The sequence below is a fragment of the Eurosta solidaginis genome, chromosome 3, assembly GCF_040869045.1.
Source record: "Eurosta solidaginis isolate ZX-2024a chromosome 3, ASM4086904v1, whole genome shotgun sequence".
In the NCBI taxonomy this organism is placed as follows: Eukaryota; Metazoa; Arthropoda; class Insecta; order Diptera; family Tephritidae; genus Eurosta; species Eurosta solidaginis.
The window spans coordinates 67766146-67783445 of record NC_090321.1 but is presented as its reverse complement, the minus strand read 5'-3'; the positions used below and the strand labels follow the sequence as shown (position 1 = coordinate 67783445).

General features: G+C 35.6%; 1 protein-coding gene across 1 annotated transcript in view; it reads left to right on the top strand.

Annotated features, from left to right (window-relative positions):
* LOC137243896 (uncharacterized) overlaps nt 1-15592 on the top strand; it is a 75644-nt gene extending 60052 nt beyond the window's left edge. Inside the window, exon 3 of the mRNA XM_067772184.1 lies at nt 7045-15592. Within this exon, the coding sequence (XP_067628285.1) occupies nt 7045-7367 (323 nt within the window). The 3' untranslated portion in view covers nt 7368-15592. The remainder of the gene's footprint in view (nt 1-7044) is intronic.
* Nucleotides 15593-17300: the final 1708 nt, after the last annotated feature.

The following is a 17300-nucleotide window of genomic DNA, read 5'->3' as shown; positions in this document are numbered from 1 at the left end:
TGTTTCTCACCCAGTGGACGTTGCTAATCACTTTAATGACTTTTTTGCTACAATCGGAAAAGCTTCCTTGCCCAATAATAGCCCTATTAGCTGCACATGTAACATCAACCTTTTTGATTCTGGAAATACTTCTCCAGAAAGTAGCTTCTTTTTTGACCCTATCTCTGGCACATAGATCCTGAAGTTAGTAAACTCTTTGAAAAACAATAATTCAACTGGAAATGACAATATTTCGAATCGCATGTTAAAAAAGATTGCTCTCTATGTTGTTGACATTTTAAAGTATTTATTTAATTTTTGTATAGTCTCAGGAGTATTCCCAGAGGATCTGAAATGTGCTGTTGTTATACCACTATATAAGAAGAGAAATAGGAAAGATAAGAACAACTACAGACCTATTTCTCTTTTGACATCAATTTCGAAAGTTTTTGAGAAAGCTGTGAAGTGTAGGGTCATGGCTTATTTGGAAAAAATTAAATATTTCAGTCCTATGCAATTCGGTTTCCGGTCAGGAGCTTCTGCTTAAGATGCTCTTCTTGACCTATTTAGCTTTATGTATAAGTCCATGGACGAAAGAAAGTATTGTGGTAGTTTTTTTGTTGATATGACAAAAGCTTTTGACATGGTTGACCATAATATTCTTCTAAGTAAACTACATTCAGCTGGCATCCGTGGAAATGTTCTTGATTGGTTTAAATCATATTTAAATACAACAATACAAAGGCTCAGAATAGACAATTCTTTAAGCACAGCTAGTTCCATGGATTTGGGGGTCCCTCAAGGTTCAGTCCTTGGTCCAGTTTTATTTTTATTTTATATAAATTCTATATTTTCAATACCTTTCCTGGGTAAAGTCAATGCTTTTGCAGATGACTTGGCTATTGCATATGCGACAAACAATGCATTCAATCTTTTTGCGGATATAAATCATGATGTGCACCTGCTGAGGCAATGGTTCGCTTCTCATAAGCTGATTGTTAGCAATAAGACCAAGCTGATGTATTTCAGCCTCTCAGGCAAGGAAGTGCCAAGCAGTGATATTACTTTGCATTCTGCAAGTTGTATGCCGTATGAACTTTATACTCATACTTGTATTGATCAGGGGTCTCGAGTTGGATATGCACCTGAATTTGACTGCGACGGAAAATGCTTTAAGATCGAAGTGGTATCCAATTTTAAGTACCTGGGTGTTATAATAGATCAAAATTTGAGTTGGTCGTCCCATATCTCTACTATGAAACAATATCTGTTATCCACTCTGCGCTCATTTTATCGTCTTAAAAAACTATGTTCACGCAGTGTGCTGAAAATGGTGTATTTTGGACTAGTACAATCTAAATTACAATATGGTATAAGTTGCTGGGGAAGTGCGTATAATAGTAAAACTCGTCCGCTCTTAATTTTGCAGAAGTGTTTCATAAGAAGAATATGTAACGCGAACCGCCTATCGCACACTATGAACCTTTTTAAACGGTTAAATATTCTGCCTGTGAGGCACTTTTATTTCTATAAAGTTTTAAAAATATTTGTATGAGGTGTGGGTATCTACGTAGTCCAATATACCCCCCACAAAGGCTAAGAAGCAGCTCACATTCAAATGTTGTAGTTCCTGCTTCTCGTACCACCCTGTTTCGCAACTTCTACACAATAGTGTCCTGCATGGTTTTCAATAAGCTTCCTCCTTTCTTGAAGGAGGTGAAATTATGGCTCCTTTGTTTGAATCATGATGATGTAGAAGTTCTGTTGCGGCCTGTTACGTAAAGTGTTTCCCTTTAAAAATTTAACAAATTTTATAATTAATTAATATAATTACTAGTATTTTCATTATATTTTTTGTCTTTCACTACCTCTGTATACTTCTTTCGTGGTAAGCACACTTGTAAATTGGAATTTGTTTAATTCTTCAACTTCTGTAACTATTTTTACTTCATGACATAGATTTTGTATTGCACCCCACAATGTTCAACATAGATTTATAGTTATTTAAGGAAATGGTGTTACCTCTGTCCTGTTATTTGGACACTAAACACCATTAACTGTTATCTTTTGCAAATTTTATATACATAAGTATACTTATGTTTTATGAATTGTATAAATTTAAGATTGCACAAGATAATAATGAATAAAAATGAATGAATGAATGAATGAAAAATAACTCCAATATTCAGTATTGCAAATGGTCTTTATTTAGACTACTTTGGGGGTAGTACAATTATTCTTCACTAATAGCGTGTTTAAATCAAACTGATTAGTTATTCCTCAGCTTGTGCTGTTTTTATGCTCTCTGTTATCTCGTTCGCATATTTCTCATTAGGTCTAGACGTTTCACGCACATGCCTTCTAGAATAGTTGTATATCATGCTTGGTTATTTAGCTATATACATGTATATCTGTAATTTATGCTTTTCTTCTAGCCATATGCCTGTGCATGTGTGAGTAACATCGTTGCTCTTAGCTACATAATCTCTTTACTTCAAGATGCTGGTTATGTGTATTGAATATTCTTCGTTGCCTTGTATATAGGTGTTGCTGCATGCTTTAATGTGTACATGTACATAAGTGTGGCTGCTTGCTATTTTTGTTGTTGTGATTATTTACTAACAGCATAGTGTTGCTAATGTTGGTCACAATATATATTGCTAAGGGGTTTCAATCGGTTCGCTTTCTCCGGACTCTTCGCAAGGGTTGTGGGAGGTGTACGCTCAGTAAATTACTGATGTCCAGCACAACTCCGATGTAGCTACAATGCTCTGCGTCCAGTTGTGCAGATGTTTGGTACTTTAATCGTAGTATCACTGGATAGCATCATATTCACCGCATCCTTAATAACGACATTTTCCACTTGAAAAAAAAAACTTCAGTAATCGGCCAGCTTGAGCTTGGCGCTTACACCTCTGCAAACAAAATGGGAGACAGTCACGAAAAGCGACGGGTACGCTCAACAGTTTTAATGACTACCTCCAAACTGGTGCAAATCAGTTGCAGAATGGGACAATTGGTAGCCACAATTGTACCTACAGAGCTTAGGCCCCTCGTAGGAAAAGTCTACTTCCTGTTCGCCCTCAATCTCTTTTACGAGCTTTAAATTGGCGAATTAAACATGGCGATGCCTTAAGCGGTGAAAACTGTCACCGCCTACGACTGACCAATTTAAAAGCACGTTGAGCATGTTTGCAAAGAGGGGTAGCTGTCGTTTCATAGGACCATCTCAAAAAATCCTAAAAATATCAGTAAAACTACCTCGGAACTAGTGCAATTGTTGCAGAGATCGATATCCTGCCAGAACCCGCCTCCCCTTCTCACTTATTCCTCTTAAAAAAACGCAGTGCCACTTTACTACCATGTCAAATTGACCTTGCAAAATAATAAACAGATTGTCCAGAAATGTTTGTCTAAACAGAACTTACAAGTCATTTGCGTAGGTCACTGTTTCTAGTTCCACCCAAATCTCTTTTAAAACAACCACTCAGAGTGGAGGAGACAACCCCATTTGGGCGTGGCTCTGCAAGCTTTTATCTCGATTGGGGCCATACTCTTATCCTACACGACCATTCCCTTTCTTTATGAATTTAGCCAAAGCCCTCGATTGATATACCGACCAGGGCCCTTTCGTTGGCCACAGGGCCTTTTCGATTGCCACGGACAGGGCATAATTAAAAACCTTTTTAGCTGTCTGTCAAGGCACCTATAACAAATCTTGTGCGTCTAAGGATTCCTTTATTTGCTTTACAACGCATTCCAAATTTTTTTAGGAGAAAGAAAGCGGGATTGATTAGTCTGAAGCCCTTGAGTGATACGTGAGAACAGGTAACAGACTTTGTAATTACTATGTTCTCCTACTTCAGACACCAGTTCAGTTTACCGGTACCGGGAGCTTGTAAAGTTTTAAAGAATTACTAGCCCAAACAGGGAAGTACTTTATGGAAGGTAAACTCAATTTGTATGGACCCTTTCATGCCTACTTTGAATGAACTGTCATTTCTTGTCCAAAGCAAATTACTTTTTAATCCACCCACGTACTTACGTACATAGATATATAGCCATGCTTAGATTCATATGGTCATTCGCTCAAACATATGTACACATGCACATATTTGTAATTTACATAGTCACAACAAAATATGTAAATTAATGCCAACGTAAGCGCATGTGTTCGGTCGTCTATTGAGTTCGTTTGTAGACAAATTCACACCTACTTCATTTTTGTTATTGTTGTATATACACACCTTTTCCATGGATTGATCTATGCGAAATTAGATTTGCTTTCAACTCCACCCTACGTAGAGCCCATGCATTTATGTGTTCTTATATACATACATATGTAAGCCCAGTGCCGGAAGTGAAGTATAGAAGTGCGTGAAGGGACATAACGGGTAGGGTCCCCAATTTATATCAATATTGGAATAAATAGGCGTTATATGACAGACCACCCGCGTCAGAGGCGAAGTGTTGGTTAGAATCATGCAAGCGTCTGGTAAGTAAGTAGACGGGGACTTCTGTTAGGAAGACACCACAGTATGACAGTTTGAATAACATAGATGTCTCTAGGGAAAGCGAATAGATTCGAGTCCCCACACCTGAGTCCATTTTGAAGCCATCTTAGTGTCCTTGCCGTGTCCCTCTTCAAACCATTCCTATTTGGAATAATATTGTTATCATCGCTCTCAAATTGCAGTTTTCGGTAATAAGAATCTTGTTCGGAATTAAAAATTCCCGGCGGCAGTAAATTATGGATACTGGTAAGCACTATCTGAGTATACTTCCAGCACCCAGATTCCTCGAGTTTTGTGCCGACATACATAATATATACATGTCAATCCTGAGCACGTTTAAGATGGGTCTAAAGCCGCCACGGGGCAGTTGAACTAAAAATTATCTATGTGATCGGCCGTCATTGGTGCAGCTCAGGAACGTAACATCCAAACCCAGAAGAATTGAACAAGTAGCTTTTGTTTTATTTTTACAAATGAAGCCCCCTTCCCTCACCAGACTGAGTTACCATTGTATCCTACCCCGATGTCTGCCCGATAATGAAAATAGGTCCTGGCGCATCCATTGTTGAGCTATGCTCTAAAATTAACGACTATCTCCCCAGTTTTTACAGTTTTTTCATCTCTGTCATCTCACTGTCACCGACCAAAACCTCGGTGACCTTATTTACAACGTGGATGAAGCAAACGTCAACCATATTGGATATTCACGCCAATTGCACTACGTTACCGACTGTTCAAGACCCAAAAAAAAACAAAAACTAGGTGTGACGTTCGATCAGGTCCTACCTTTGGCGAGCGTGTAGTCACACTTTAACAGAGCCGTTACAAAATCCTCCAGTCCCTTGCTGGTAGCACTTTGGGCAAAAACACAAAGAAATGCTCATATCCACTTAAAAACCAGTGAGCCGGCTGCTTGTTTGCTCCGCCTTCCCAATATGATCGACGAAACTAAAATAAACACACTGAAGGAAATTTCAGGCGTGTTAGAACATCGAGATCAGAACTGCTACAGGATGTCTTCTTATTCCTTTAGATCATAATCTACACAGTGAGACGAGAATACTCCCAATAAAAGAGAGAAATGCTAAAAAACAATTTCTGTTGAATACCTAAAATCTTGGGCATCCCAACCGATTGAAGAGGCTCCGCCTCTCGGGAACTTAAGAAGTCATTTCTGTAAGAACTATGGAGAAATTCCGCACTGAAGAAGTCAGCCTTATGAAGAAAGGAAGCACAAACAGGCCCACAGAGACATCGACAAAAAGTCGTCTAATTGCTATGCATCTCCGGTGAACTCCGATCTCAAAGACAAATACGCCAACTAAAGGAGGAAAGGAAAGCAACCTCCCCAGGGAGACACACGTCATTCTAGCTCAACTTTATTCTTGTTATATTGTAACAGGTTAAACTCTTAATTATCCAGCATCAACCCCGACATACAAAATGTATATCCTGCTTGCAATGTGTCCCCACATGACACCAACCATCTTCTGCATTCCAATGTGGAACCAACGCGTCTTAAACTGTCTTCTATGCAACCCTGTCGGATTCCCATATAGTATATATTGATGACAATTTGTGAGTGATTGCATCTACAGGATGAGACGAAGCACTGCTGCAATAGCAATAACAGATCAATGCTGAGTATATTATGTTCGGTCCCACCCGAACTTAGACTTCCCTACTTGTTTTATTATGTATTACTAGCAACTGTATTACTGCAAAACTTTTAAGAAGTGTTTACCTCTTACTCTTCCTCTCCCTCCCTCTCTTATTCATTTATTCACTCCTCCATATGCCTTTCTCCTTCTCTGCTTCGTTTTCTCCCTCCCCGTCTTTTGCCGAACTTCTTCTCCTCTCCATCTCTCCCTTTTTTCACCTAACTCTATCTCAGTCTCTTTCTCTTTCCCCTTTTGCTCTTCTCACTAGTTCTTCTTATTTTTCGCCATTCCTTATTCCCAGTCCCAGCCCAAGTCCAAGTTCCACTCCCACCCGGTCTTGGGTGCAGTTCCCGAAAATAAGTGTCGTAAATACTTATCTAGATAAAAAGCTACCTATGTGCTACATTTCAGGCAAATCGAACTATGCATAGAATTTGTTCGAATAGAATGGTTCCTGGTACCTTCGCGGAAGGAATTTTTCTCTCCGTAAGAACCATCCTCATATTTCAGGAAATATTCTAAAAAAATAATTAGCGAAATTGGTCCAACCGTTCTGAATTTTGCGCTTGGCAACAACATTCAGCGACTCATTTTTATTTTAAAGATTATGAAAAATATTTTTATTTCATTAACTTCAAAAAGTCCCGGCCCTGAAAATCGTAATGCCTAAGACACCCACCCTTTAATACGGCCCTGTGTGTGTATACCTGTACAAATCTTTCTCATATACACATCAACATTAATACATACAGATTTGTTCTAATATTTAGCATTAATTAGAATATATTTTTCTATTCTAATAAACATACGCTTGACCTCTATTCTGATTATTATTTTCTAATTTTTCTTTGGTGTTAATTTCTTTTCTTCATGCATTTTGACTTGCGTAGAAGAACATCACGTCATAATTTGGTCCAAGAACAACAACACCATCGCAACTGGACGTGATGTACTCGTCGATGCGTCGCAATATCAACTGGACAAGGATATGAATTTGATCATTAATAAAGTTTCTGAAAAGACCAAAGGCGATTATTATTGCAGCATAATGCCACAAAATGTACGTATGAATATAGTTTTGGAAATTGGTGAACAGCCCACAACGGATAAAAACAGGCAAATGATGGTGACAGCAAGTGTTTTGTGTTTGGTCTTATCATTGCTGGCGCGAGAATTGAGTTTTGGAATTGTAAGCTTAGACAATATTTTTTAGATATTTATTTACATAAAGCAGATGCAACAACATTAGAGATATTATAATTGTACCATAGCTAAGAATAATTGTATTTGTTTTTGTTTATTTTATTATTTTTCAATTCAATTGTCTACCAAAACTTGCATACCTAAGTAATATAGAGATTGTATTAAAAATGTTAGTATAAAATTCAGTATGATATTTAATTCAAGTGTATGTAGATTTGGAATGCCGAGAAGTATATACTTATCTATTCACCCTACATAACTTAAAAAAGGCGCATGCCATGTGACACAAAAAAGATTTTCATCGATTCGACGAATAATATGAATAATCAGTTTTTGATATTTTCTCAGTTTCCACGCAAGGAGCAATAATTTAAAAAATATTTGCATGAGTTGGGATGTACAATAAGTCTTTCATCGAATCGACGAATAGTCAGTTTTCGATGTATTTTGAGTTTTTAAGCCAGGAACAATGATCTCCTCACAATATTCGCTTGAGTTAGGATGTACACGAGTTTTCATCAATTCGACGAATGCACCGAAGAGTCAGTTTTTGATGTTATCATGGTTTCCAAGGAAGAACAATAATTTTCAAAAAATGTTCGCGTGTATAATTATGTTCATGAGTTTTTCATCGAATCGACGAATACTCTAAATAGCTAGATCCCGATTCTGTGTGCTTGTTTCCTTCAAACCGATACATTTTGCGCAAAGATTCCAATGTTTATGAATTATATTGTATTTTTTTTTTTTCAAAAGAAAATCATGTAACTTCGACGAATAATCGGAACAGTAAGCTTTTGATAATTTTTTGGTTTCCAAGCAGGAACAATGATTTTCCGAGAATTAGGATATACATGAGACTATTATCGAATAGACGAATACTCTGAGTAGTTACGTATTAATACTGTATGCCTTCTTCATTCAAACGAAGAAGCATACATTTTTTACAAAAGATTCCAAGGCTTATAGATATTAATTTCGTTTGCAACGAAGAGAAAAGCTAATATTTAAACAGAAAAAATTCCACGTGTTCGTATAATAGTTTGAACAGCTGGCTTTGATATTTATTTTACATGTCAAATCGATGAATTTCGAAAAAAATCAATTTTTGAGGATTATAATATAGTTTTTTCATCAAATCGACGAACAACTGTAAAACCTAAACAAGTTTTCATCAGTTCGATGAATATTGGGTTTTAAATAATTCACAACACTTTTGTGATCTTTTCATTTCAAATTGTTTAGAATTGGTCATAAGAGAAATAAAGTATTTGAAGTTTATATTTACATATATTTTCATCGATTGGACGAGTAATCGAAAGAGTAAGTTTTTGATATTTCAAACAATGGAGCTGCTTAGAATATTGACGTGCTTTATCACAAATATGTATTTTTCATCGAATCAACGATGTTGGAGGTCCTCTAATTTAAAATAAAAAACAGCCGCTCTTCTGAACAATAAAGAATGTTTATTTCGACTTACTTCAACGTCGGTTAGATACACACAGATAGAAAAAGAATTATTCGTAAGTTAAAATGGCGAATACAAAGAAAGAATTCGCAAAGCAAAAATGCGATTACAAGTTGCAAATGAAAAACAGAGTTGCCACATGAAATAGAATTTCAACACTCCTCCTCAAATCTGGTATTCATTTGCAGTCACAAATTAATAATTTAACTCAAAAAAAAACTTTGAAGTTATTTTACATGTACTAGATTAAACCTAACAATTTTACAAACTTGTTATGATTTAACTTGCTTAGATTTTTCGTAAATACATCTGCAATATTATCTGAGCTTGAACAATATTGTAATTCAATTAAATTTTTCTGATACATATCTCTTATATGATGATATTTAATTTCTATGTGCTTACATCTTGTATGGTATACAGCATTTTTGATAAGATGTAATGAGCTTAAATTATCACCATTTACAACAATTTTGTCAGGCCTATGTACATTTATTTCGTCCAAAAATTGTTTTATGAACATAACCTCTTTTGCGGCAGTTGACAACGATATGTATTCCGCTTCGGTGCTGCTCAAGGCCACTGTTGATTGCTTCTTCGACTCCCAAGACACCGCACCACCGGCTAAAAGAAATACATAGCCAGTGAACGATTTGCGCTCGAGTGACTCTCCACCCCAATCAGCACCAGCATAGCATTGTATCGGCGTTCCCTTCTTACTGTACGTGAGCGATAAATCAATCGTAGAACATAAATATCTTAACACCCTTTTTGCCGCTGCCAAGTGTTCACTATGTGGCTCATTATTATGCTGCGCAAGCTTGCACACTGTATGTATAATATCTGGCCTTGTGCACAACGCCAGATACAACAACGAGCCTATCAGCGACTGGTACTCTTGTTTGCCAACGCGCTTGCAACTAGAATCAGCGCATAATATTTGTTGCTTAGGATCGAGTGGTGTTGCTATAGGACGACAGTCTAACATGTCATGTTGTTGCAGCAATTCTTTGATTTGCCCTTTTTGTCGTATAGCTATTGCGCCCCTTTCACCTTCTCTTTCGACTTCCATACTAAGAAATAATTGAACAGGACCCTTATCTACCACTTGCAGTCTTTTCGAAATTTCGTGTTTAATAGAGCTCATCTCTTTCTTGTTTGAGCTGGCTATTAGCAAATCATCTACATACACTGCTAACAAATTGATGTGCCCGTCGTGATGCTTCGTATATACGCAAGGCTCTGTTACACATTGTTTAAAACCAATATTAATTAAAACGTCATGCAACCTCATATTCCATTGACGTCCTGCCTGTTTCAAACCATATAAAGCTTTCTTTAACTTTAAGACTTTATTGGGATACTCGCTGTTTGTAAATGTTTCAGGCTGCACCATATATATTTCGTCATCTATGATACCATTTAAAAACGCAGATGAAACGTCAACATGGTGTAGGTATAGCTGGTACTCTGCAGCTAACGCGAAAATTGTACGGATCGTAGAATACCGCACCACAGGTGAAAACGTATCGGTATAGTTCACCCCATATACTTGGCTGCACCCTTTGGCTACTAGCCTTGCCTTAAATCGATCAATTTCACCGTTCTTGTTTTTCTTGATCGAAAATACCCATTTGCACTTTATGGCTTTCTGATTTTTTGGTAAATCTACTAGCTCCCATGTATCGTTGTCTAAAAGAGCTTGATATTCAGCACACATTGCTTTACGCCACTCACTTGCATGGTCACTAGACATGGCTTCACCCACTGTATTCGGAATATCAACATCATTGAGAAAATTTGCATAATGGTATTCTTTCTTTGGCCTTCCTGGTTTCCCTGACCGCACCAACTTAGGCCGACCAGGTCCTACTTGTTTAGTAGCAGGCTCTTCATCACTTTCTTCTTTTGCAGATTTATAATCACTCTCTGGGTCATCTTCAGCACTAACACGTTCATTATCTAGCTTGTCTTCAGTGCTAACACATTCACTTTCTGGCTTGTCTTCAGTGCTAACCCACTCACTCTTTAGCTTGTCTTCAGTGCTTACACATTCACCTTCTGGCTTATCTTGATTTGACTTTAAAATATATAAATCAACGTTTAGATTTTCTTTCGGAATAGTTGGTTCTATAAATGATACATCACGTCTTAAAATAATTCCTCTTGTGGCAGAATCATACAAGCGATAGCCCTTGGTAGCACTACCGTAACCAACCATTACATACGCTTTTCCCTTAGCATTGAATTTACTTTTAGGTTTTTTATCTAAGGCGTAAGCCACTGATCCAAATGTTCTTAGATGTGACACAACTGGTTTTCTTTTATACCATGCCTCATAAGGCGTCATTTCATCAACTGCTTTTGTTGGTGACCTATTTCGCAAGTAGGCTGCAGTATTTACAGCTTCTGCCCATAATGTATCACTCAAATTCGCACCAATTAGCATGCTCCGTGCCATCTCTACCAATGTCCGGTTATAGCGTTCAGCTACACCATTCTGCTGCGGGGTGTAGGGTACCGTGAACTGATGCAAAATGCCACAATCTTTTACATACTCCTGAAACAAATTATTTGTGTATTCAGTGCCATTGTCACTTCTAATAGCTTTAATTAGACACCCAGTTTGACGTTCAGCGAAAACCTTGAATTCTTTAAATTTACTGAAAACTTCGCTTTTGTGCTTCATTAAATAAACAAAACCATATCTTGATTTGTCATCTACAAATGTCAATACGTATTTCGAACCACCAGCCGATGTTTTTACTGGCCCAAATACATCTGTATGTACTAGTTCAAGTAATTCGCTTGCTCGATTTGAACTTGATGTAAATGGTTTTGTTACACATTTACTCTGCATACATACAACACACTGAATAGATTTTGGCACATTTACTTGAAGCCCGTTCACTAAATTTTTGTTTACAAGCATACGCATGCTGTCATAGTTCAAATGACCATACCGTGCATGCCACTTCATTGCTTCATTCTGCTGGCCTGCAAAGAATAACATTTTCTTATTTTCTGTGAACAAAAATATACCACCAACTTTGTTTCCACGCAATATTACGCTGCCGTTGTTTTCATATACCGTGACAAAATCTTTTGCAAATTTAACGCAAAGGTTATTTTTCACTGCTTTCGATACTGAAATAAAATTGCATTGCAATACAGGAACATAAAGTACATCAATCAGCTGGATTTCTTTCCCTTCTGCTTTTAGTCGAACTGTTCCCTTTCCCATTGCTTCTATACATTTGTTACCAGCTAACAAAATGTTTTCATTGTATTCATTCAACTCATCGAACATGTTTCTGTCACAACACATATGCGACGTGGCTCCGCTATCGATACACCATACGTTCGACTGCAAGTTGTTTGACTCAAACGCTGAGAACAGAGTAAATGCTTTTGGTTTCTCGTTTGTTTTATCTGTCTGTTCCTGGTTTTTGTTGCTTTTGTTGCATTGTGCAGCAAAATGACCCGTGCGTCCACAACTAAAACATTTTAAGTTCGATCGATTTCTAGAACATTTACTTCGCTGCGACGACTTGCTGCCACTGCTTTTACCCTTTTCATGTGCCATGAAAACTTGCACGCTACTTTCTGCAATAGGCGACATACTCATTTTTCGACGTTGCTCTTCCTCAAGCAATTTAATTTTTAACAAACTCAGCTTTGGAAGCTCATCGCGTGACTCTAACGCGACAACTAAATTTTCGAAAGACTTCGGAAGACTAGCTAGGAGCATTATTACAAATAACTCCTCCTGCAGATCTATACCAATTTCTGCTAGCTTCTCAACTATACTCGAAAAATTGCTTAGATATTGTTGTACTTTATCACTTTCTGCCATACGCATATCCAGTAGCTGCTTAAATAAAGACACCTTTCGCGCAGGGCCTTTTGGTCGATGTATATCCTGCAACACACTCCATGCTTCTTTTGCTGTTTTGCATTTTTTCACGTAGGCAATTTGTATTGGCGTTAGGCTTAACACAATTGTTGCCATGGCCTTCTCATCACTCGATTTCCATGCTTTTTGTTCAGCGTCTTCGGCTTCTGTAGCTGGCTGCATAAGTGCACCTGACACCACATCCCAGAGCTCCTTGTATACAAGTATACTTTTTACTTGAACGCACCATGCGTCATAGTTGGACTCATCCAACTTCTCAACATTAAAAAACGAGGAATTGTTCATTTTTCTTAGCACTTTATGTAGGGGCTGGGCCCATAACCTGTTGGAGGTCCTCTAATTTAAAATAAAAAACAGCCGCTCTTCTGAACAATAAAGAATGTTTATTTCGACTTACTTCAACGTCGGTTAGATACACACAGATAGAAAAAGAATTATTCGTAAGTTAAAATGGCGAATACAAAGAAAGAATTCGCAAAGCAAAAATGCGATTACAAGTTGCAAATGAAAAACAGAGTTGCCACATGAAATAGAATTTCAACAAACGAATACCCTGAATTTCTGGATTCTTCGCACTTTTCTCGTTCAAATCAAGGAAAATTGGTTCTTAGAAACAGATTCAATTATTTTAAGATTTGATACCTTTGCAACGAACTACTGCATACCCTGAGAACATTTGCATTTATTTGATGAATATTTAGAAATTGTTTTTAAGCTCTTTTTATATCAAACCGAAGAATGCCGTTTACAAAAATTTTGTTTCCATCTAATCTAAAAGGCCTTTTTTGCCGTTTTTGCAATCTATTATGAAGCGTTTTTCATCGATTCGATGCATTTCCACATTTTTTTGATTTCAAGCAACTAAAGTCTAGTTTATGAGGAAGGCAAACACTTTCAAGTTTTGTGCTTAGCTAATTTCCTGGTTAAATATTCTTGACCGCCTTTATGGATTGGATGAATTTCTGGCTTTTATATTTTTTGATTTTAACTAAAAGAAATAGATATTTTGGAAAATTAGTATAAAAAATATACCTAAATGAAGCGTTTTCTGAATAAATTTACCATCTTTAATTATTTTTCATCAATTCGATGTTTCCGGTTTTAAACAACAAAAAGTGTAGTCATAAGTAAGGTAAGCTTAAAAAGTTCGATTCATCAAATTCATGAAAACAGTTCGTCAAATAGATGAAAAGTACGTTTTCTGGCTTCTTTGAAAACATACCATGCCTTGTCGCTACTTCGTGAAACTTGGATAGTTGGTGTGTTCGTCCAATCGATGAAAATACTTCGGTTGTATGATATAAGAGTATAAACTCTGCATAGTTGTATTTAAGAAAACTGAAAACTGAGCTAATTGAAACTTGTTAAGCTCATCGAAGAGATATACATACATAGTTGCTTAAGAAAGAATTGATAAAAATCGGTAGAGCTTTATAAACGCTTCTTAAAATCTTCTTCCGATTACCCAAAGCATTTTTAGTATCTTTTCTAAGTATCTTTTAGTTTGCGGAAAAGATATACGTTTGTAAGCATTCTTAAACAAGAGCGGATTTGAATTAAAAAAATATATATTTTCAAGTCAGCCATAAACTAAAGTAGAACTTTTTAAAACTCTAAACCGCATATTTGTTTACATACATACAATTACACACTAAATATGTACTCTTTGTAAGGACTTTGTAACTTTGGCAGGATTTGGAAACTTAAACAGCAGTTATAATAGAAAATTTTTCTATATGCAGTCAAAATCGCATATGCAGTACTTGTTAGAATTCTAAAAAGCTTGTAAAATAGAAGTACTTAAGAAATTATTAAAAAATGTAGCTTAATGACGAATTAAAGAAGTCAAGGAATTGATGAAGAACTTGTAAAATATACTTAAGTATGCATTCTAGGGTGGAGCGAATAAAAAATAAAATTTAAAAAGCGTGGCACATATATGTTGGCGATACTAAATTTAGTTGCAGCTTTTTTGACAGATGGCCCATAGGAAATTATGTTAAGCTGCAACTTACTTTAGCACCTATTTTATTCGGGCTATAACTATCCGTCTTAGTATCTTAATGAAGAAAATCAACTTTTGAAAGATACAAAATTTCATTTAACACATTAAATGACTTTTTAAATTGAGATTGAATAAATTTTTTTGGTTGGAAAGGAGAGTTTTTCTCCAAAAGTTATATTTTTATCCTTTGTTATATTTGTAATTTTTTATCAAAAAAACTATTTTCCACCAAAATGTGTGTTTCTATCTCCAAAACCATGAAATAATTTTTAATCGAGTTTCTTAAACCTTGTACATATCTCTAAAAATGGATTTTAACCTTCAAAAACTGTATTTAATCTCAAAACTCTTGTGTAAATATCTTGGAATTTTATCAATACACCGGGCTTATAATGAAAACATCACTTTTTAACCAAAATCACATTTTATTACATAAATATATTTCATTAATAAAACCACACTTTATCACTAAAACCAGATTGTATCGTTAAAACCAACTTTTATTATTGAAACCGGGTTTAAGTCTCTACAATCAGGTTTATCACTGAAATCGGGTTCATAACCAAAGCCGCATTTTATCACCAAAACCATTAAAGCCACATCGTATCACTAAATCCGCGTTTTATCACTAAAAAATTCTTTCTTAAAAGGCCGGTAGTTTATTTTTCTAATTTAATCCCTAAATCGTTATTTTATCAAAATGGATCTAGCTCATCCCAGACAAATAGCTCGGCTTTTATCATGAAATCAGTTATTCCACTGCTTTCCTTCTATCACTAAGCTCAGGTTGTGATGCGAAAATCGTTTTTATATTTTTTTCGACCACTTTGGGATTCAAATCAATATTTTTGGAATAACTCAAAAATTTACGAAATCAAAAATTTTGCTGTATGATTAATTAACAAAGTCTGTATCTATCACAACAAAATTCTCTAGCACGCCTCAATTGTCGACCGCTGTATATTAGTTAGTCTTTTAACGAATATGACAGCGAACTATCCACAATAACAGCTGACTTCTGACAATTGACGTGAGATTATTTTCATAACCCATGCGTCACATAAAGATTCTCCATCAGAAGTCGATTGTCGATCAAAGTTATAACTGTCCTTTTAATTTAGTCATTCGTTCAATCTACTATGACAACTTACTGTCAACCATGACAATTGACTATGGACTGTGACAGCTGACAATCATTATAACTTAAGTTTACAACGTCTGTTTATCAAATCAAGATTCTTTACCAGGGGTCGTCGACCAAAATTCCAGCTGACCTTGTTTTCTTCGTAATTGACTATGACAGCTTACTATCAGCTGATAGTTAACTGTGACAGCTGACAATCGCCATGACTCTAATTTACAAAGTCTGTTTACCAAATGAAGATTCTTTATCACTACTCATCGACCACAAATGCCAGCTGAGTTCGTTTTCGTAGACTATGACAGCTGACAATTGGCAAAACGAGATTTTGAAAACGACTTAATATAGAGCTCGCCAGTGTCTTAGATTCGTTTATCGTGATGTAGTTATGTGAGCTTAAATAATTCACATTTTAACAATAATTCTAGCTTAAAAGAGTAGAATCAGATATTTTTTTTAGTAGCGATTCACATAATAAAAGCATGCAAACTGACAGTTAAATAAAAAACGCAGGAAACCGAAAAGTGCCATTATTTTACAGTATGGGAAGATAGCGATGGAAGAAAAAAAGTTTTAGTGAAAATATTTTTTTAAACAAAAGTAAACTAAGAAATCTGTCTAAAAAAATTATAAAACAAAAAAATCTTAGAAAATGTTAGGCTTCATCTAAATTATATTTGCTACAAAGTTTTATTATCAAATTATTTTTATAGCAAATTATAGCAACAATTTAAAATAATAGAAATAATACTATACACAAATTAAAAAAAATATATATATATACTTATTAGTAAAAAATTATTCACCGTTAAATAAAATCTATTATAACTGCTTGTTTACGCATGCCATGAGTACAAATTTTTATTTAGGACATTGAAAGTTTAAAAATTATGTATCGTACTTGTAGATGGATTATATTGAAAATTGTATATGTAGCAAATAGTTATAGCTATGCTTGTTAATAGCTTACAGAATTTATTAAACAAAAAACAAAACAAAGTAAATAATTTAGTAAGAAATAAAAATTGTATGAAATGTAATGAAAATTGTAGTAGCTTCCTAGCAGCAGCAGCACTAAAAAGGCCTTTAACAAAAATTTTAATTATACATCTATGACTTTAATGTATGTATGTATCAATTGTTGTGCTTTTAATGAAGCTGGAGGGGAAGTAAAATAAAAACCGAAAATTACAATTTCTGTGTACTTAAATGATAATGCAAGCCAAATAAAATAATAAATTGCATGTACATATAAACTGATAAATAAAGATTGCGCTCTTATTTTTCGAAAATGGCAAAAAAGTGTGTAAAATCTTTTGTTTGTATGAAGAAAGATTATCGTTGAGGCATATGCAATACCACCTACATATCTGACGGCAACCAAATTTTACACGAGTTGAAAAAAACGAG